The 19,303-nt window shown below is 44.8% G+C and overlaps 3 protein-coding genes across 8 annotated transcripts in view; 1 reads left to right on the top strand and 2 right to left on the bottom strand.

Moving 5' to 3' along the window:
- Nucleotides 1-161: 161 nt before the first annotated feature.
- Nucleotides 162-6,513, top strand: edem1 (ER degradation enhancer, mannosidase alpha-like 1). 2 transcript variants are annotated; one of them, XM_031824821.1, is made up of 12 exons: nucleotides 162-806; nucleotides 1,695-1,767; nucleotides 1,893-1,996; nucleotides 2,372-2,543; nucleotides 2,807-2,990; nucleotides 3,117-3,291; nucleotides 3,438-3,558; nucleotides 3,721-3,891; nucleotides 3,976-4,049; nucleotides 4,182-4,278; nucleotides 4,532-4,660; nucleotides 4,921-6,513. In XM_031824821.1, exons 1-12 carry the CDS (start codon nucleotides 343-345, stop codon nucleotides 5,008-5,010), a joined length of 1,854 nt encoding a protein of 617 aa, XP_031680681.1. In that variant the 5' UTR covers nucleotides 162-342; the 3' UTR covers nucleotides 5,011-6,513. The 2 variants fall into 2 exon arrangements, with proteins under 2 accessions (XP_031680681.1, XP_020338551.1); XM_020482962.2 differs by having other exon boundaries at nucleotides 163-806; nucleotides 4,532-4,711.
- On the bottom strand, nucleotides 6,511-15,744 carry LOC109890870 (guanine nucleotide-binding protein G(t) subunit alpha). 2 transcript variants are annotated; one of them, XM_031824822.1, is made up of 9 exons: nucleotides 13,209-13,612; nucleotides 9,846-9,888; nucleotides 9,595-9,736; nucleotides 9,277-9,434; nucleotides 8,836-8,964; nucleotides 8,507-8,636; nucleotides 8,072-8,225; nucleotides 7,650-7,856; nucleotides 6,511-7,442 (listed from the first exon to the last, which is right to left on the bottom strand). In XM_031824822.1, the coding sequence occupies exons 1-8, from the start codon at nucleotides 13,312-13,314 to the stop codon at nucleotides 7,666-7,668; spliced, it is 1,053 nt and encodes a 350-aa protein (XP_031680682.1). In that variant the 5' UTR covers nucleotides 13,315-13,612; the 3' UTR covers nucleotides 6,511-7,442; nucleotides 7,650-7,665. The 2 variants fall into 2 exon arrangements, with proteins under 2 accessions (XP_031680682.1, XP_020338552.1); XM_020482963.2 differs by lacking the exon at nucleotides 13,209-13,612 and adding an exon at nucleotides 15,401-15,744 and having other exon boundaries at nucleotides 6,513-7,442.
- A 118-nt stretch (nucleotides 15,745-15,862) lies between these two features.
- LOC109890872 (semaphorin-3F-like) overlaps nucleotides 15,863-19,303 on the bottom strand; it is a 72,776-nt gene continuing 69,335 nt past the window's right edge. For 2 of the 4 annotated variants that reach the window (XM_031824820.1, XM_031824818.1), the window contains 6 exons: nucleotides 19,018-19,106; nucleotides 18,676-18,717; nucleotides 18,327-18,484; nucleotides 18,058-18,125; nucleotides 17,683-17,816; nucleotides 15,863-17,488 (listed from right to left, as the gene is read on the bottom strand). In XM_031824820.1, coding sequence (XP_031680680.1) covers nucleotides 17,015-17,488; nucleotides 17,683-17,816; nucleotides 18,058-18,125; nucleotides 18,327-18,484; nucleotides 18,676-18,717; nucleotides 19,018-19,106 — 965 coding nt within the window. In that variant the 3' untranslated portion in view covers nucleotides 15,863-17,014. Of the gene's footprint in view, nucleotides 17,489-17,682; nucleotides 17,817-18,057; nucleotides 18,141-18,326; nucleotides 18,485-18,675; nucleotides 18,718-19,017; nucleotides 19,107-19,303 lie in introns of all 4 variants that reach the window. The other 2 variants (XM_031824817.1, XM_031824819.1) reach the window with 1 other exon arrangement.

The raw sequence follows: 19,303 nt of genomic DNA, 5'->3' as shown, positions 1-19,303 counted from the left end.
TCGCCTGTCTCTGCCCCCACTACTTTTTCATGCTTGTGGCTATTTTCTATTGGCTCTAAAGTTGTATTGCTTGACATACAGCAAAACGGACATGCATGGTAGCCAATTGCTGAAACGCGCCGGCCCCCTCTTTCTCGATGACGATATGACTGGAGCTCCAATCACACCGGGGAACCGGGGAGGGGCTGGTTTTGTTGACAGGAAGAGTGTGGTGCGCTGTCGACTTTGTCAGCCAGGCTGCCTAGGTGGCTTGAAAGCAATACACAGTAGACAATTCAGCCATCTATTCATCAAAGGATTGTCAAATTGAACTATGGTTTTTAAGACCGATCCAGGGCAAATATGCAATGGAGGTCAATAGTGGTTGCTCTCGTCGTGCTCAGACTCACTGTCAGTTGTCTGCTATGGCTAGCGTTTGGACTGGGACCTAGCTGGGGGTTCAACTTCCCCCTTAATTTCAATTTCAATTTGCACAAAATAGAACTTTTTAAGCAAGATGATGGGGAATCCGCAAAGGCCAATTCCTGGTCACAACGAATACACGGTCATGGAGACGCACAATGCAGGACCTCTTGTGCCACAAAAGAGGACTCACCTAAGAAGTCTTACCTTAGCCTCTTTGAGGGGGACAGGGACGAGTATGACAGGAGATATAGCTCCTTCCCGGACACACTCAAGATAAAGATGAAAGGCATGGCCAAAGACATGTTCTACTTTGGATATGACAACTACATGAAATATGCCTTTCCTGAGGATGAGCTGAATCCCATTGACTGTCAAGGGAGAGGGCCTGACGTTCTCAACCCGTGAGTCATCTATAGCCCGATAGCTAGGCCTAGAACCAATCTGGTCACACTCACGTGAAATTGATTATTAGGCTACGGGTATGTGTGTGCTGGATTGATTGACGTATTAGGTTGGTAGACTACCCTGTTTTACTAGGTGTGTCCACTCTCCGTTCAACATTTCCATTCTGACTGATGTCTGGCAACTGTGTCTTGTGGTTAGTGTAATTTGCATCGGTCTGTCATGCAGGACTTACTAACAGATCTGGTTAAAAAGTTATGTAAATATCTGAATAAATATAGTTACAGTAAGGCTGGGGGTTCTATTTGCCTGGAGACCAGGCAAGGGTTCTATTTAAGCAATATGGCTTTTGGATGTTCTTATGCACGACGCAAAGCAGGGGGCCTGATACAGCCCTTAGCTGTGGTATATTGGCCATATACCACAAACCTCAGAGGTACCTTATTGCTATTATAAACTGGTTACCAACATAATTAGAGCAGAAAAACTACATTTTTTTGTCATATGCGTGGTATACGGTCTGATATACCACCGCTGTCAGCCAGTCAGGGCTCGAACCACCCAGTTTATTATTGACTTTATATACCAGGTAGTTTGGATACTGGGTGCTGATTGGCTAAAACAGCATTCATATGTGAGACCATATACCACAACGTTTAGCCTTTTCACCTTGACATTCTTTAAAATCTGATAACAAAAGGCACAGCTGGACAAAACTTAATTTCTCTCAAGCTGAAACGGTCAATCCATTTAACTTGTTCAACGTGTGATCAAGTTGAATGTGATCCCATTATGAATGACTTGGTGCTTGCAATATAGCCTACATATACATGCCCTCAGTTATTGTCAAGCCTGTTATCTTTTTCATTGCTTCATTGTTTTTTCAGGTCAAACATCAACATCAATGATGTTTTGGGAAACTATTCCCTGACACTCATTGACACCCTTGACACCTTACTGGTAAGCAGCCTTATTCTGTATTCCTGTTTTATTTATTTTTGTGGGCTTTTAAGGGGAATGGTATTGCTAAAACAGTTTACTGTCAAGGGTATTTTTAATGATCCCGATAATGTCTCTCATTCCAGGTACTGGGGAATGTGTCGGAGTTTCACAGAGCTGTGAAGTTGGTGATAGACACCGTCTCTTTCGACAAGGACTCCACTGTGCAGGTGTTTGAGGCTAACATCAGGTATTACATATGTCATTCCTTTCAAATAGTGACTGAAATGTTTTTGATTAGCTTCGGGTCAAGTTACAGATGTAAAGGTGGCGCAAACAGATTTACAACCACAGTGGAGTTGCCGCTAACGTTTCAGTAAACCGCAAAGAACATTTTGTTGTCTTCACGAGTGGCAACAAAAAGAAAGAAGCAATACAAGTGTTGTGATTGTAGATGAGGCATTGGTTAAGTATTGTTTAAAAGTAGAGCAATGGTAGCTCTTATCTAGTGGTTGGTAGCAGAGTTCAATGCATTTCTCTGAAGCATATCTAAATGCCTAACCAAGGACTACCTTCTAACATCACTTGGATGGTTGTCTCTTTCGTTCATTCTCTGTCCCTCCAGGATCCTGGGTAGCTTGATCTCTGCTCACATCCTCCTGACTGACCCCAAGCATCCCTTCGGCAACGTGGGCCTGGTGGACTATGACAATGAGCTACTGCACCTGGCTCACGACCTGGCAGTACGCCTGCTGCCAGCCTTCGAGAACACGAGCACAGGCATTCCCTACCCCAGGGTAAGAGGAGAGGAGAGCTGCATAGTGGGTTACCTGATATTGCCTGGGTTCATAGCGATTTGACAGTCCTGGTTTTGTAGATGGGGGGGGGAATACCAAACAGGTGGAGGGAGATCTTAGACCATTAAACAACCACAGAGATCCACTATAGTATGTCTCATTGACATTTACTTCACCTGTTGTTTACAATATATTACGAGTGCAACTGAAATGACTGTAATGTTCCTCAGTGACTGGATCGCCCTGTCACTTCATTTCCTCAGGTGAACCTGAAGAGTGGTGTCCCTCCAGACAGCATCAATGAGACTTGCACAGCAGGGGCTGGCTCCCTGCTGGTGGAGTTCGGCATTCTCAGCCGTCTGATTGGCGACTCCACGTTCGAGTGGGTGGCCAGACGGGCTGTCCGAGCCTTGTGGAAACTGAGGAGCAATGAGACGGGCTTGCTAGGTGAGTAGAGATGTTTTTTTTGTTGGTGTAGTCTTATGTTTGTATGTAGATGTTTGCTTATGCGTAGCAGCATCTTTCCCTTCTTGTTGCACGTCAAATGGTTACCTCTTCTCTTTGAACTCTCAGGGAACGTGGTGAACATCCAAACGGGACAGTGGGTTAGCAAGCAGAGTGGCCTGGGAGCAGGGATGGACTCGTTCTACGAGTACCTGCTCAAGTCTTACATCCTGTTTGGAGAGAAAGAGGACTACCGGATGTTCCAAGCTTCTTATGAGAGCATCCAGAACCACCTGAGAAGAGGGTCAGTCCTGTGCTTGAATTGACTTGATTTTTTGTGTATGTGTGTTGGTATATTGGCGGCGTGTTGTTTAGTGTTGATCTACGCTCTGTGAAGGTAATGTGTATGATGATGTCGTCTGAGAACCTTCTCCCCTGTTGAACCTGCAGGAGGGAGTCATGTAACGAAGGAGAAGGGGACCCTCCTCTCTACGTCAATGTGAACATGTTCAACGGCCAGATCATGAACACCTGGATCGACTCCCTGCAGGCCTTCTTCCCTGGCCTCCTGGTAGACACCTCTCTCTCTGGGAATGGGGAGCTGCGCAGCCCTGCATATGTCCTCAGCCAACATTGTCCCAATAAATGTTGTATGTTCATCCTGACAGTGTTATTACTGTTTGTGATGATGTTTTCCCTGTGTTGACCTCTGACCTTGTGTTGTACTCGCCAGGTGTTGAATGGTGATGTGGAGGAGGCCATTTGCCTGCATGCATTCTACTACGCCATCTGGAAGCGCTTCGGGGCCCTGCCGGAGAGGTACAACTGGCAGCTACAGGCGCCTGACGTGCTCTTCTACCCCCTGAGGCCAGAACTGGTGGAGTCCACCTATCTCCTGTACCAGGTACCAGTGCTTCACATTAATTTGAAACACAATGTTTGAATGTTATGAGCTGCTCTGAGTGAGCTATTTCATTTCCCCTCCCAGGCAACCAAGAATCCTTTCTATTTACACGTTGGAATGGATATCCTAGAGAGCCTAGAAAAAAATGCCAAAGTCAGGTATGAGTCGGATCTGGGAGGAACACAACTTTAGAGTGTTTTAGGATGTCTCGTTCTACTGACTTAGGATGTCTCGTTCTACTGACTTGACGTCACACCTGGGTTCCCTAAACGGATGTGTGTATTTGGCAGGTGTGGGTATGCCACTCTCCACCACGTGGTGGACAAGTCCAAAGAGGATCGCATGGAGAGCTTCTTCCTCAGCGAGACCTGCAAATACCTTTACCTGGTATGTGTACCTGTACTGTCTGCAAATACCTTTACCTGGTATGTGTACCTGTACTGTCTGCAAATACCTTTACCTGGTATGTGTACCTGTACTGTCTGCAAATACCTTTACCTGGTATGTGGACCTGTACTGTCTGCAAATACCTTTACCTGGTATGTGGACCTGCACTGTTGGTCAGAACCTGGAATGGGCTTTTCTAAGCTAATATAACCTGACTTTCCTTCTAGTTAATCCTATGACCCTCTCCTTCCAGCTGTTTGACGATGACAACCCCTTGCACAAATCCGAGAACAAGTACATCTTCACCACGGAGGGCCATGTAGTGCCTATCGACAAGCGTTTTCGGGAGAAGCAGTGGAACGACCTGTCCCCCTGTGAGAAGGTGGTACCAGATCAGGAAACTTCCAATGGGCCTTTCTCTAACAATAGCAACGTAATGACCCTCTGATATATAAATACATATTACTATGACACTGCCTGCAGGATCAAGTACCGCAGTTTAAAATATACAGTAATGAATAACGTACATTTCTTTTTGCTAAAATATGTGAAATATGCGGAGTAAGATTGCTGATAGGTTACTTGTGTATAATCTTTTTTTCTGTACAAATCTTCCGCTCTCCTCTTCTTTCTCTCTTTCAGTGTGACCGGATCCCCGAGGAGCGGAGGTATTCTCTGCCTCTGAAGAGTGTGTACATGAGACAGATCGATCACATGGTGGGACTGTTTTGAGCTCTTGGAGGGGAGGAGGACACTGGTGTGAACGGGTCCCCAGTCAGTAGACTCACTCAGGCACAGCTTGTTGTGCGAATAGGACAGGGGAATAAACCCTTATCGCCTCACCCCCCCCCCCCCCACTCCAAACTCTTCTGCTGCTCAGGACCAAGGTGGACAATACCAACTCTCTAGAACACCTTTGAATCATAATTTTACTTTTTTTGCGTTATTGTCTTATAATATGCATCACTTAGTGTACAGAGGGAGACATTTATTTTTTAAAGGAGACTTTAAAAAAAAAATATATGTTTTGATTGTGATTCGTCAGGGTTGGTGCCAGTACGACTGGGATTTTTTGTTTCAGGAATAAATGAACCAAGCAATGAGGGATTTAGTGTTTGGGTGTGGGTCTGTAGCTAGGTTTTCTGAACATACAGCTGATCTGTGAAATATTTTTTGGGTTCGGGGAACAGTGCCATCCAGATACAGGTTTGTAGTCCACAGCGTAGTTTTTAAGTGCATTACTCAAAAATAGATCTCACTACACAAGGGGACTAGTGCCTCACTGCTTGGGATTTCCAAAGGCCACTTTGGAATGTCACAGTTCTTATGTTTTCAACTGAGAAGTTTTCAGAGGCCTCCGCTTCGGAGTCATCCAGCTTTTATCTTTTTTTCTCCATTCAGTAATATTACGTTTGTGAGGTGAATGTGTGATATATGCATCTCTGACTATCATGCAATGGCCCTTGCAATAGGCAGATGTATGCATGTCATTTTATGTGCCATGACAGTGAGATATAGATTTACACAATCACATGGACAATAGTGCCTTGGGCTTTTTGGTTCATTGTCAATACAGACTTACCTTTACCTGGTATGTATACCTGACATACAGTCTGTCATACCTGTATGTTTGAACAAAGCCATAAAGTGTGTCATGTTTTTAAGGTTGCTGTGTAAGAGTGTCATGTCTCCATTGAACAACAACGATACATTTCTCTTCGTAGTATTCCTATTCAAGAAAGGGCTATATCATGTCAGACACTCATGCGGAATATATTTTCTGTTGAGCATGCAGGTTGTACGGCTTTGTTCACGCTCCTGTTAGCTTAGCTCTATATCCAAAGTTTTAGTACGTAGTAATACAGTACAATACAACCATCCCTTAATGCTGCTATCAGAATGTTTTAAGTTCCTGTATGTGGAGAGGAAACTCAGGGATTGACAAATGTCATGTTTCTTTTCTGGGAGTGAACTCTCGATGGTTTTTGTTAAAGATGATCTTCTTGACATCTTGTTTTTGCCCTCCATTGTCTTCGAACCGTCTCAGTTATTTTGGTCTTTTGATAAACGAATCAGGACTGAACCATTCTTCTCTTAGGCCGTCTTGAATTTGAACTAATGATTTTCTCCTCTACAGTACTGTTCAGACCATGTTGTAACAATGGGTTTACTCTTCATGTCAGAAATCTCTTTTTTTTTAAATAGTCTGAAATAAATGCAAAGTACAGAACATGACCATATTGAGGTGAATTTATTTAGTAATTAGTTCAGAGGTTAGTTTTCTACAGAAGCTTTAACTTAATTTCTGATTTCACATGAACATTTCATGTTTTATTTCTGTACAGAATGTGGCCCAAAGACTTACAAGGTATTCAAATTAGTATGTGACCAAGCTACATCCATAAAAATACTGCATCTTTACTACAGTCGCTCATCAGTGAAATAGTTCTAGATACAAGTTACCCTCAACTTTACAATTCTGTGATGTTTGACATATAAGAATGAATTGGTCCGATTTCATGTCATTGGTCCTCTCCTGTAGCTTGAGGTCTTTCATATTGTGCCCACTATACGTACAGCTCAATATCTGTTCTACACATACAACCCATTTTTGCTGATGAATGGGTTTTGTAACTTGTTGTCACGCAAGTTGAAATATGTCTGCAGGTGATGAGGCCATCTCTTATAGCTTTTTATGCCAGTTACTGGAGCATAGAGATGATACATTGCCTTACACCTATTCAAATGTACTGTCTGGGGGAAGAAGCGCTTTCTGCTGACAGGCGCCGATGTTTCAACTACAGGTTGCATAGCACTGCAAATGGAAAAGGAGTTCCTATTCAAGACATTTAAGGACGATAGCTTGACTATGATTGACTTATAACATAAATCTGTACAGTATAGATCCTCTTATTTTGACAGTACACCTATTTTCCAGGTCTCAAATGAACTTAAATGTCTTTGGTTATGATGCTGCTTTTTGTATGAATTCATGTCAGTGTGTGTGTGTGTGTGTGTGTGTGTGTGTGTAGTGTCATCATTTGTGAATGGCAGCTTCCAGAGACAGTCGCTGTGTTGGTCTCCTTCGTCCGGTCTTCTTGAGGAGATTGTTACCCGCAGTTTGAAGGGGGAAGGGGATAGGATTCAGAGGGTAAACCAACACCCTGAAACAGAGGAGTGTTTAGTGGAAATCACAGACGGCGTGGGCCATTGGGGGGAGTGACAGAGAAATGACGTGCTAATTCCTAGTGAGCTATCTTCCGGGTGAACTACAGTTAACTCTGGGGCTCTGTGATTCAATGGGCAGAGTACCATCCCAGAGGCAGACAATCTCTCAGTATCATACTCTAGGCCAGAAGAGTTCCACTCACCTATACGGCGTGGCTCTTAGAAGAGACCACAACTCTTTAGGTTTTCTTTGATGATGATGTCGGTTACGGCGTCAAACACAAACTTGACGTTCTCTGTGTCTGTGGCACAGGTCATGTGTGAGTAGACCTCCTTGATATCTCGCCGCAAGTTCAGGTCCAGGAACTGGAGTTTGATGTAGTTGCCAGCATCCTCATAGGTGTTGGGGCCTACAGGGAATCCAACAACATTTAGGGAAATAATACCTATATTGTCAAAAGACTCAACAGAAATCAGAGCTGCCTTAGGCTATGGATGACAAACACAGTATGCAATAGTTGAGTTCTGACATGGCTCCTGACATCAAAAGAACATAGAGAGGGGAAAAAAGGCGTGTTCCAAAGAGAACATTGCTTGAGTGACAGATCTGCTGTTGTGAGCCCACCGTCGTAGTCGGGGAAGCACATGCTGAGGTGAGCCTTCTTGATCTTCTCGGTGAAGACGTCTTTCTTGTTGAGGAAGAGTACGATGGAGGTGGCAATAAAGTAGCGGTGGTTGCAGATGCTGTTGAACAGGTGGAGACTCTCGTGCATTCGGTTCTTCATGAGGAGAGAACCACATTCAGAGAAAGAGGGACAAATGGATTGCGTTGCATGAAACACGCCTATGAAACAAATTTCTCTGCAATTCATCTGTCCGATAGCTCACAAAAGCTCATTTGACCACGACACTACTACTACTACTACTACTACTACTACTACTACAACAGTGCCACAGTCACTACCTCAATCTACCCTCTTTGATCGTGGCGTCTCTTCACTTCGTTCCAACAGTGGCTCCTTCAATCTAGCGTCTACAATGTGACGATAATGTATCTCACCACTTCGTCATCCTCCACCAGCACCATGTCATAGGCGCTCAGAGCAGCGATGAAGATAATACAGGTCACTCCCTCAAAGCAGTGGATCCATTTCTTCCTCTCTGAGCGCTGGCCGCCCACGTCAAACATCCTGCAGGAGAGAGAGAGGGAGCACTTGCAGATGTCACTGTGATGCTCGCCAATGTTATTACAATGTTATTAATATGTTGTTACAATGTTATTGTCATCTGAGCTCATTGGATTACTTAAAGAGAAATGTTGCTTTTCAGTGTTTTGGGGATTCTGATCAATGGGGATTAATGCAGACTTCGTTGTGTTTCCAGCCTCACCTGAAGTTGAGGTCTTTTAAGCCGAACTGGGTCTCTATGATACCAGTGGTCTTTACTCTTGATCGCAACATGTCCTGCTCAGTGGGGATGTATCCAGGCTGCACCAGCCTCTCCAAGTCATTCAGATAGCTAGGTGGGACACAGAGAGAGGAACAATCTCCTTCCTTCGCCTGATTCATCAACACACTAATATAGGATTAACGATTTATCTATATAAAAGTCTAGCAAGAGGTCCAAAGCTCTTAGGGCTAGTTTCCCAGATACAGAGCCAGGCCCGGGACTAAAAAGCATTCTCAATGGAGATTCTCATTTTGAAAGAGCTTTTTAGTCTTAGAAAACCAGTCCTTTGTTTATGTGGATATGATGGTAATGGTTTCATAGGGATGGGGGGGGAAAGGGAACAGGGTTGGGGGTCGGTCCAGTCCAGGAGAGTAAACCTACTATCCAGCGGAGTCGTTAAGCTGGTACTCAGAGGCCCTGTCGTAGCATGCCTGGATACCAGTGTCCTTCCACAGCCGGATGATGATGTCAGACAGCTCTTTGGGCATGGAACCCTCCTCAATGGTGTCTGCCAGGTGCATGAGCTTCCTGGAATCGTCCTACAGACACACACAAGCACCAAAAACACACATCATGCTGTACTCAGTTTGTCAAAGGGTTTTATGTCACATCCCAAACAATATGATGCCTGGCTTGGGTATGTTATATAATCCACCTGTCTGAACAGTGTACTGTAGACAGTCGGTGTTCAGTAGCTACCTGCTGAGCGGTGTCACCGTAGCCGATGTTGAGTTGAGTCATGCCCTTTACAATCGCCATGATGGACTGAAGGGTATTGCTGTAGATGATGGTGACAAACTCCATGGACTCTTCAAGAGAGTAACCATCTTGATGGATAATTCTGTTGCGAGAAGACAAGCAGCCACAGATAAAGTTGACGTTTGACCTTTTGAGACACCAATATCTTTTATGACATATTGCACTGGGTACAATAGTGTCACCAGACTCACTTCATCTGTTTGACGATTGTGCTCTTTCCTGATTCTCCAGCACCTGTACACAAGTGGGGGGGGGTGGGGGGTTTAGTGACACACAATACAATTATTTAGATCTCAGGTATGTATATAGAAATGGCAGCCTGTGGTAAGAGACCGTGATCTACTGCATGGTGAGGTTTTGGGAGTGTGTCGATCAGTCTGTCTGTAGGAAGCAGGATTCACATTTACAGTACCAAAGATGACCACTGGGCCGCAGTGTTAGACTATTTTAGACCTGGAGTGACAGGTCCCAAAGTGTACTCCCTTCTTTCCATTTCACTTTCCCCCTTTCTTTTCCTCTCCTACTATTCCCTCCGTTTTCTTTCCTGCCCTGTTATGGTCCCCTCCGTTGAATCGGTGTGTGCCCTGACCCACAGATGATCCACACAAGGGCACCAAGCTCATTACTCCAGTCCTAAGCCCCTCTAAAGCTGATGTCAGGAAGAACTTTGTCACGGAGATATAGTATGACTCACTCTCCTGCTGCGCCCTCTATAGCCATCATGGTTATTATTTGTCCCTGCCGATCATCTATGAACGTTTGAACGTTTTGAAAAATGATCAGGCTTTAATGGCCACATGTTCTCTTAAATTTTCACTCGGTACAGCCAGAAGAGGACTGGCCACCCCTCAAGTCCTGATTCATCTCTAGTTTTCTTCCTAGGTTCCTGCCTTCTAGGGAGTTTCTCCTAGCCACTGTGCTTCTGCATCTGCATTGCTTGCTCTTTGCAGGGCCAGTGAGAAACACTCACTACTTTACTTTCTATTAGAGTTTCTATGAGTTGTGGAGGCCCCTCAGGGACAGTGTCAATGTGACAACTGGGCGCAGAGTCCTATACATGCCGAATGTTGTTATGTCAGCAGCACCACCTGGAATCTGCATGTGTTCCACTTGCTCATGACATGGCTACTACACCTCAGGGATTTACAATCCATGTTGTGGCCCTAATCAAGTTTCTGATGACATGAACGTGCTCCCTCCCACTGCCTCTCTCTCCCACTCTCATCCTTTAGGTCCTTCAATGGAAATGAACGGGTTTTGTATGCTAAGCATCGTTATTTCTGTGTAGTCTCCACTCTCTCGTTCTGAACTTCCGACGAGAGCCGGGCTGGCGTGTCTTCGTGTCAATGATCGCAAGAGCAGCTGCTCACCAGTTCGACGGCTCCAATGCTCCGAAATATCCACAGAGTTTTTTTTTATTGCTATCGCAGGTTAACACTTGATCTGATTGAATCTAGGCCTTAGTTCAGTATTGGTGCAGGGTGTTATGTTGAGGGTGGACGTTGGGGTCAGTAGCGCTATAATAGGTTTGCCTTGGGGGTAATTAGGCTGTAGGGCATGTGTGTGTGCAGTAGTGTGAGGTTAAACCTTCTGTAATGCAACAGTTGTTGTTTTAGGATTACCGGGAGATTGAGGTGATTAATTACCAAAGTGTTTAGAACAATAGTGTGACAGCCAGGGGTGGATAAGCTAGGCCTCTGGCCTTTACATAGAGACCGATGCTTAGTCCCACCAATGTTGCTGATGCAAAATGTAGTGCCTCTGAATATCAGCAGTTTCAGTCAATTATTTCAGCAAATGTCTACAAGAGGGTAAATGTATTTGGTTTAGTAATCCTATTATCATTGACATTTCCCTTGATTCATCCCCAATAAAGACAAAATCATGAAAAATAATTTGTGTAATTATCTCTTCAATGAAAATAGTGTTTGAAAGGTTGGTAAAGTTTAAATAAGAATCCAACTTGGTTTAGGACTCAGACCATCCTTAGAACCAACTTGGTCTCAGAACATTTCTTATTATTCTGTGTGTAAATCCGAGACACTCCATTTATTATGATTTGTTATGCTTCGTATTGTATATATTAATTTGTGAATGTCCATTACCCATTTAGTATGATATATTAAGAATGACTATTTGTATAATATCTTACAAATTTGCAAAACATATGATATATTACGAATTCTAGCTAGGTGGCTAGGTAGCTAACGTTAGCTAGCTTGCTAACGTTAGCTAGGCTAGGGGTTAGGGTTAAGTTTAGGAGTTCAGTTAAAGCTTAAGGCTTAAGGTTAGGGTTAGTGGAAGAGTTAGCTAACAGTAGCTAAAAAGTAGTAAGCAGTTGAAAAGTTGCTAAATAGCTAAAATTATACATGATGAGATTTGAACTCGCAACATTTGGTTTGCTGGAAGTTCGCATTATACGCTCACCCGTCCACCCCGACCAACCAGCTTGCTTTCATTTTTGTCTTAACCATCTGTCTTATGTAACCAAACCAAACATAACTTATCCTACTAATTTGAGTGTCCCGGATTTGCATTTACTATGTTACGTCTAGTCTATGAGACCAGGCTGTTGGAACTGTTACTGGGTGATTAACGATGAATGATATAATACAAAGAGCCAAGATAACATTGTCTCTGTCTACACATCTGAATTATTCAACACCACCGGACTTAGGAAAATTGCAATTGGCTCAGAACAGGGCAGCACGGCTGGCCCTTGGATGTACACAGAGAGCTAATATTAATCATTTGCATGTCACTCTCTCCTGGCTCAAGGTGGAAGAGAGATTGACTTCATCACTACTTGTATTTATGAGAGGCATGTTGAATGCACCGACCTGTCTATTTGAACTACTGGCGCACAGCTCGGACACCCATGTGTACCCCACAAGACATGTCACAAGATGTCTCGTCACAGTCCCCAAGTCCAAAACAGACCATGGAAGGGGTACAGTACTACAGTAACTCATGCAAGCAGTAAAATTTGATTTAAAAACAGATAAAAAAACACCTTATGGAACAGCGGGGACTGTGAAGCAACACAAACATAGGCACAGCCACGTGCACACACACACACACACACACGTACACATGGATCTTGTACCGTGGGTATGTGGTAGTGGTGGAATAGGGGCCTGAGGGTACACAGTGCAGCTAATGGGGATCCATTATAAATACAAATAAAAAATACCACAGACTTTATCTTCTCATCTCTGTCAAAGCTAAACGGCAGAGGAAAAAACAATCTCTATCCCCATCCACAGTATAGTCTACTCATCAATATAAACATGGGATTATACGCTTAGGGTCAAAAGGTTGCTTTTCACAACATGTTCACATTTCTATTACACATGCTATGGAAACAATAGACCTTTGACCAGATAAGATACAAGCCAATCACTGGACAGTCATATAGGGCCTTAGAGTCTACACATCATACACTGTGTATAGTCTGGAGGATACCAGGTCATGATGAGACACCCCATAGAACACCCTCAACCCAGGCCATTCCCCAGAGCAGAGGGCAAGAGGACCAGACATGCAGATGTTACCCAGCAGCAGCAGCTTGACTGTCCTGGCATCCTTCTCTGCATCCTCCTTGAGTTTCTTCTCCAGCTCTTTGGAGTGCTTGTCCTCTGCACTCGCTCCGGCCCCCATCCTCACACGCCGGCTTCGACCCTGTAGTGCTCAAAACCAAACGACGGGGGGAGAAACGGTGGAAAAGGGTCCTAGCTGATCGTCTAGAGGGCCGAACGGGCGCCGTCAAATACGCAGCTGGCACGTCAACTGCTTCCAAGGAACGCGGGAGAGGCGAATGATGGCGTGTTTTCGAGTCTTAGGGAAGATTTTGGGCATCCTCTGTCCACCTGATCAGCGATGGCCAATGGGGCACAAGGACAGGAGACTCCTGGGGCAGGGGGAAAGGGAGCGGGAGGCCGGGGGGTACATGGACGTAGGAGTGACCTAACCTTTTTTAGGTTGAGGTTTAGGGGGACTTTGCTGTGCTCAGCGGAAGATGCACATCGGCTCAAGTGCTTATCTGTCTACTCTGTCCTCAGCTGCCTTGATAAGAGTGAGGGAGATAGAAAGACATCTATTTACCCACTGGCCTGTGTTCCAGGAGGAGTAAAAGGCCGCAGTAAGTAGTGGGTGAGGTAGAAAGAGGGAACCAGGTGTACAGTTGATCAGTGTGGTTCATGAAGCATGTTCAATGACGCATGTTATCACTTGTTTATGAGAAGCTCACCTATAGCTCCTATCGTCTATAGAAACACTAGTCTGGTCTATAGCAGGGCAGGGGTAGTTACTGCTGTGTTCACTGTCCTACGCTTTAGAGGCTCACTGTATTTCAGCTGTGCCTTTCATGCCAGGGCTGACATCACCGTTTAGTGAAAGACTACAGGGACTCTACAACATACAATAGTCAGCTCACGCTTGTGGAACACTTTGAGGATACTGTATTTTCTCCATTGAGGTGTGGGATCTCTAAGGTACTTACGGGGCTTTTACAGTCTCACCTGACAGATCGCATTGACCTCAATCTGAAGACGGCAACAGATCCTAATCCTCACTGTGTCCTCTGAGCGACGGAGGGAGAGAGAGAGAGAGAGAGAGAGAGAGAGAGAGAGAGAGAGAGCGAGAGAGAGAGAGAGAGACACCTACTCATCCATTCTCACTCAACTCCACCACTCAGTTTTGGTAGTTGAAAGAACCACTACCGTCAAAGCACAAACCAATTAGGGTTCAGTTGACACAATAAAAGGGGTAAGGCCAGGGTACGAGACCCAAAACCTGTCTATGTTCCCTAACTGTATATAGATATAGATATCCATGTACCATATGAATATCAAAAAATGATCTGTTTTTATCAAATATAGAGCTTTAATTTTTTTTAGTCAGCAACATCAATGAGAAAGGAGAAAGGATAGAGTAATTTACACAAGTCATTACAATAACATCAACTGTGCTTTATGTTATATGAACTGATTTTTCCTCATTAACCCATACCAAACAATAACCAAATATGCATATATTTAAAATATGCAAATCAATTGTACCTTTTTGGAGGGAGAGATAAAGAAAGAGAGAGGCGAGAGGGAAAGAGAGCGAGAAAGAGAGAGGAGGAGAGAGGGAGAGAGAAAGAGAGTGAGAGACATAGGGGCCTACACTGAGTTGACAAAACATTAAGAACACCTGCTCTTTACATGACATAGACTGACCAGGTGAAAGCTTTGATCCCTTATTGATATCACCAGATGAAGGGGAGGAGACAGGTTAAAGAAGGATTTTAATCGAATTGAGCCTGTTCTGATGGCAAAAGGGGGTGGGGTGTAACTCAATATTAGGAAGGTGTTCCTAATATTTTGTACACTCAGTGTACATCTCCTGTGTTTTTAAAATTCCATCACTAGGGTATGAGTCTATCTGCCTTTCCTTGCACTGACATTATTCCCATGTTCCCGCAACAAGAGAGACATCCACTGACATCCGCAGCAACATACTGTAGCTTGTTGAACTAGTATCACAAACAGGACATTATACATTTCATGCGCACAATGAAAAGCCACCGTCCCAAAGGGTTTGGCGTGTGTTTTCAAGAGCTGATCATTCTAGTGACTGTAGCTATATACATGGAGACGTTCCGCGATACACGCAGGTGACACCTTTCCAGGCAAAATGCCATCAACACCGGCTGATCAGAGAAGTTGCTTAAATTCTTTAGTGGGAGTTATGTAACGTTTACCTTCTGTGGGAGCTGGATAACAGCTTAGAGAAAGCTACGGTGTCCCTCTCCAACCAGTCAAACTACATCTCTGAAAACAGTCTTCATGCACTTTCGCTTTCGTGATTTACATGGGCTAACCGTTGTCGTACGTCACTCCTACGCGATGCTAGTCCCTCAACTGACAAATCAGTGCGGGCGGAATCGTCGCGCTAGTTGATTTAGGACGATGTGGACTAACGGTACATTACTAAGAGAGCTGTGATATTAAACTACATGGGACGATTGGAGGAGTTGAGAAATGTTAAGTACATTTCCTATGAAACAACTGAACCCATAAGGAGACCGGGAAATGGCTGGAATGCAAACCAGTATATTTACGGCTTAGTTTGGAAACTCAGAGAATGGGATCAGATTCAACAAGAAGTGAAAAAGTTCTCTATCTCTTGTCATAACTGTGCATAATCAAATTGGCACAAATGATTTAGCTGCCTGCTTGACGTTTTAATCTCAATTGAACAATGGTGCACAAAGAGAAGGCAATGCTATTTAAATCCCATAACAACAAACAATCCCCCCCTAAAACAAAACAGCTTATTCTAACCATCATGGCCTCAAGGGTACAACATTGAGTGTTATATTTACAGATACTCTACACAAACAGCCCACATCAACTAGTTCTGGAGGAGATTGGGAATATGAATGCAAATGTAACACAAGGGATAGACAGAAAGCCATATTGGACCACATGGCCCAAGAAGAGTGGAACACAGGGGATTTGGGGTTGAGGGGATTTGGGGTCACCCCAGGGTCAGTTGTTTCACCCCAGGGTCAGTTCAGCAGACAAGGAGTGCGTTATTTCCCACCAGACTTTTCACTCTAGTGTCTCTCTGTGGCCGTGGGACCAACTCGAAGCTGCAGTGTCCTACGGTCAATTTCCTCGTCTCTCTGCGTGTCCAATGAAATGCTATGAAGTGTCATCCTTATAGTCCATTGGCTGTGGGAATTAATTGTCCATCATGGCTTTGGGTGAGTTTCTGGGTCATCACTCCATCAGTGATCTGACTCGTCCCACCTCAAAGACTACATACTGCCAGCAGTCAAATGGACCCAACATGGAGCCAACATACCAAAACCTTTCTGAAGGTATTCCTCTGAGTCCAAACAGTTGGAGGTATTTACACCTTCAAATGTCTTTTCAACGTTTCGCACTCCCTCCAAAAGACAGAACACAAATATCTTTGCCATATAATAACACAATTTGTAATAAACAATGACACTAACAACGATAATAGCATCATAATAACAATCATATTTGCACAGATCTACCTATTCACAAAAAAAAGCCTCGTTTTTCTATTTAAGGACAAAGAAATCCACAGAATCTTACTATGTACAACCTACAATAAATACTGTGTATCTTTTTTTTTTTAACAGTTAAGAAGAATCTGTTCGTTGCTTACTATTTTTGCTATTTGTAGTGGTTTCTCTTTCTGGTTGCTTTTGAATGCTTTCAATTGAAGTCTTTCCCATTTCCGGAGGGCTGTGCAGAGAGGGAGAGAGCGGAGGGGACAAGGGACTGTGTGTCGTGGTGTAGGGGCTTAGTGTGCGGCATGTGGTGCAAGTCCAGGGGCCTCATGTCTCGGCTAGGTTGGTGTGCTCATCTTTGTCGTCCTCGTGCTTATCCTCATCGTTGTGATGCCGGCGGTTGCGGGGCTTCTTCTGCTCTTTCAGCTCCTTGAGTCCCCGGGCCTTGCTGATGGCCAGTATGGGGTCCCCCGGACTGCCCTCTCCCAGCTGCCAGTAGTCCTGACAGTACTGGTTGATCAGACCCATCTCCGGCTGGCTCAGGATGGTCAGCAGGTCCTTGTACTGACCCGCGCTGGGGGTCCAGGCGCTGGACTGGAGGGGTGGCAGGGCCGGGTTGCCCGTCTCCACCAGGACACTGTTGACCGTGCGGCTGGACAGGACCACCAGCTGCAGCTTGACCAGCGTGTGTTTGAAGTTCTTCTCTGTGGACGTGCACTGGTAGACGCCGCTGTCAGAAGATTGGAGGGAACGCAGCAGCAGACCTTGCTCTGTTTTCACAGTCCGGCCCTCAGAGCGGATCTAAGAGCAGGGAGAGCGAGACGCCATTCATTTATCATTGCACTCATTTAGCAACCCCCCCCCCCCACAAACAGCAGGCCATATTGTTCAATGACTAAGGAGTCCCTCTGATTGTCGACCTATCCTTTCGATGTCAAGCAGTAGAAGACCCAATACAGTACATAGCTGCAGTGGGATGAGAGTTCCCGACTCACCTCTTTCTTCCTGTCGCTGTTCTCCCTCTGCAGGTGCCATTTGAGAGACACATGAGGGGACCTGGCCTGACACTCCAGGAACGTAGTGCTGCCCTCCACCCCATACTGCACCATCTCCAGCGTGTTCTTATTGGCTGCGGCAAAGCATCGTCACAAGCATTATTCAAACACGTTTGAGGCGTCATTTCTCATTTCTCAACGTCTCTTACTGCAACCGACCAAATCGGTCAACTATTCCTCGGCAGAAATGTCAACCGCATCCACGTTCCGTGAGTCACATACGACACTAGTGTGTGCCGCTTCTGTCACAGTGGACATTTCGGCACCGTTTGAGTGTCTATTTTGGGGTACGTTAGAGTGTTCTTGTCAGCTCACCGTTAGAGTTATAGCCTCTGCACTGGCGGATTGGGTTGCCATACTTTACATCCTGTCGACGGCTGCGCCTAGAGGGGTCGGATCAACATTCGCCAAATAAAAAGAGGTTAACTACGCTACGTTCCACAAACTGAAAATGTGCAGTGAATGAAATAAAAATCGGACAAATGAAATAGTAGAGCCATGATGGAAAACATTATATTGGTAAGGGTTGTTGTTCCCGACAGACGAGCAACAGACAAAGACAAACGCACTCTCTTGGAACTCACCTCTTCTGCGAGGCGGAGTAGCGGGTGCAGGACTTGCCGTCCCAGGCGCAGTAAGGGTCCCGGGCCAGGCAGCAGTCAGCACACGCCTCCCCGTACACGTCACAGCGATGGAGGGCCAGGTGGGTCACACCCAACACTGAACCCACGTACAGCTGTTGCTGTAGGGAGATAGAGACGGAGAGACAGAGAGTGAGAGAGGAAGAGAGACCAAGTGGGGAAATGTTGCGTCATCCAGACGTTGGCATTCACTTTTTACACTCTGCATTGATTCATGGGATATTTTATGGGAAGACACAATTCTGAAATTGTGCGCACTGAACCATCAGACCGTGGACATGTATCAGCTTACCCTTTTGGATGAAATCTTCATGGTGGTTATGGGAGTTGGCACCTGAAACGTAAAAGATAGCAGCAGATCTTTATATGAGCAGAATGGAAGTTGGAAAGGTGTTCCCACACAAAATGTTTCTCATCTGAGGAATACTCCAGAGACTATGGATGAAAATAGCTACATCTGGTGCATGTCAATGGCATGTCAAATGAACAAAGAAATAAATAGACACAAATAGAAAGATACTGAGAGAGAGAGAGAGAGAGAGAGAGAGAGAGAGAGAGAGAGAGAGAGAGGGAGAGAGAGAGAGAAATAAAGAGAATGAGAAAGACAACAGAGAAGAGAGAAAGAGAGACTCACCCTGAACACTTCCACCTCCTCCAGGACCAGTTCTTCAGTCTGCAGGTCGTCTCTGGGCAGGACAATCACCTTCTGAACCGTCCCCCTGTCTGAAGACCCAAAAATAACAAATTACAAAATACAATGACAAAATACCATAAAGATCAAGGACTGAGTTTGGGAAATTGTTTGCTAAATGACCTAAAAGTACATGTATATGTGAAAATGAACATACCAAAATTAAGTGCAAAGCACACTGGGTAATATGATTGGCCTTGTTTCAGGGCGGAGCTCATTAGAATAATAC

Source organism: Oncorhynchus kisutch, linkage group LG5, assembly GCF_002021735.2.
Source record: "Oncorhynchus kisutch isolate 150728-3 linkage group LG5, Okis_V2, whole genome shotgun sequence".
In the NCBI taxonomy this organism is placed as follows: domain Eukaryota; kingdom Metazoa; phylum Chordata; class Actinopteri; order Salmoniformes; family Salmonidae; genus Oncorhynchus; species Oncorhynchus kisutch.
Note: the sequence above shows the minus strand (reverse complement) of the source record. Positions and strands in the feature narration are given on the sequence as shown.

Bases quoted from the DNA above. Each gene is read 5' to 3' on its own strand.
- edem1 (XM_020482962.2), top strand. From the start codon at position 343: ATGCAATGGAGGTCAATAGTGGTTGCTCTCGTCGTGCTCAGACTCACT. The intron at 1,768-1,892 runs GTAAGCAGCCTT...CTCTCATTCCAG, and splicing joins ACACCCTTGACACCTTACTG to GTACTGGGGAATGTGTCGGA. The intron at 3,292-3,437 runs GTCAGTCCTGTG...TTGAACCTGCAG, and splicing joins CAGAACCACCTGAGAAGAGG to GAGGGAGTCATGTAACGAAG.
- LOC109890870 (XM_031824822.1), bottom strand. From the start codon at position 13,314: ATGGGGGCCGGAGCGAGTGCAGAGGACAAGCACTCCAAAGAGCTGGAG. The intron at 9,435-9,594 runs GTAGCTACTGAA...GTGTGTCTGTAG, and splicing joins ACGGTGACACCGCTCAGCAG to GACGATTCCAGGAAGCTCAT. The intron at 8,637-8,835 runs GTGAGGCTGGAA...TCTCTCCTGCAG, and splicing joins TTAAAAGACCTCAACTTCAG to GATGTTTGACGTGGGCGGCC.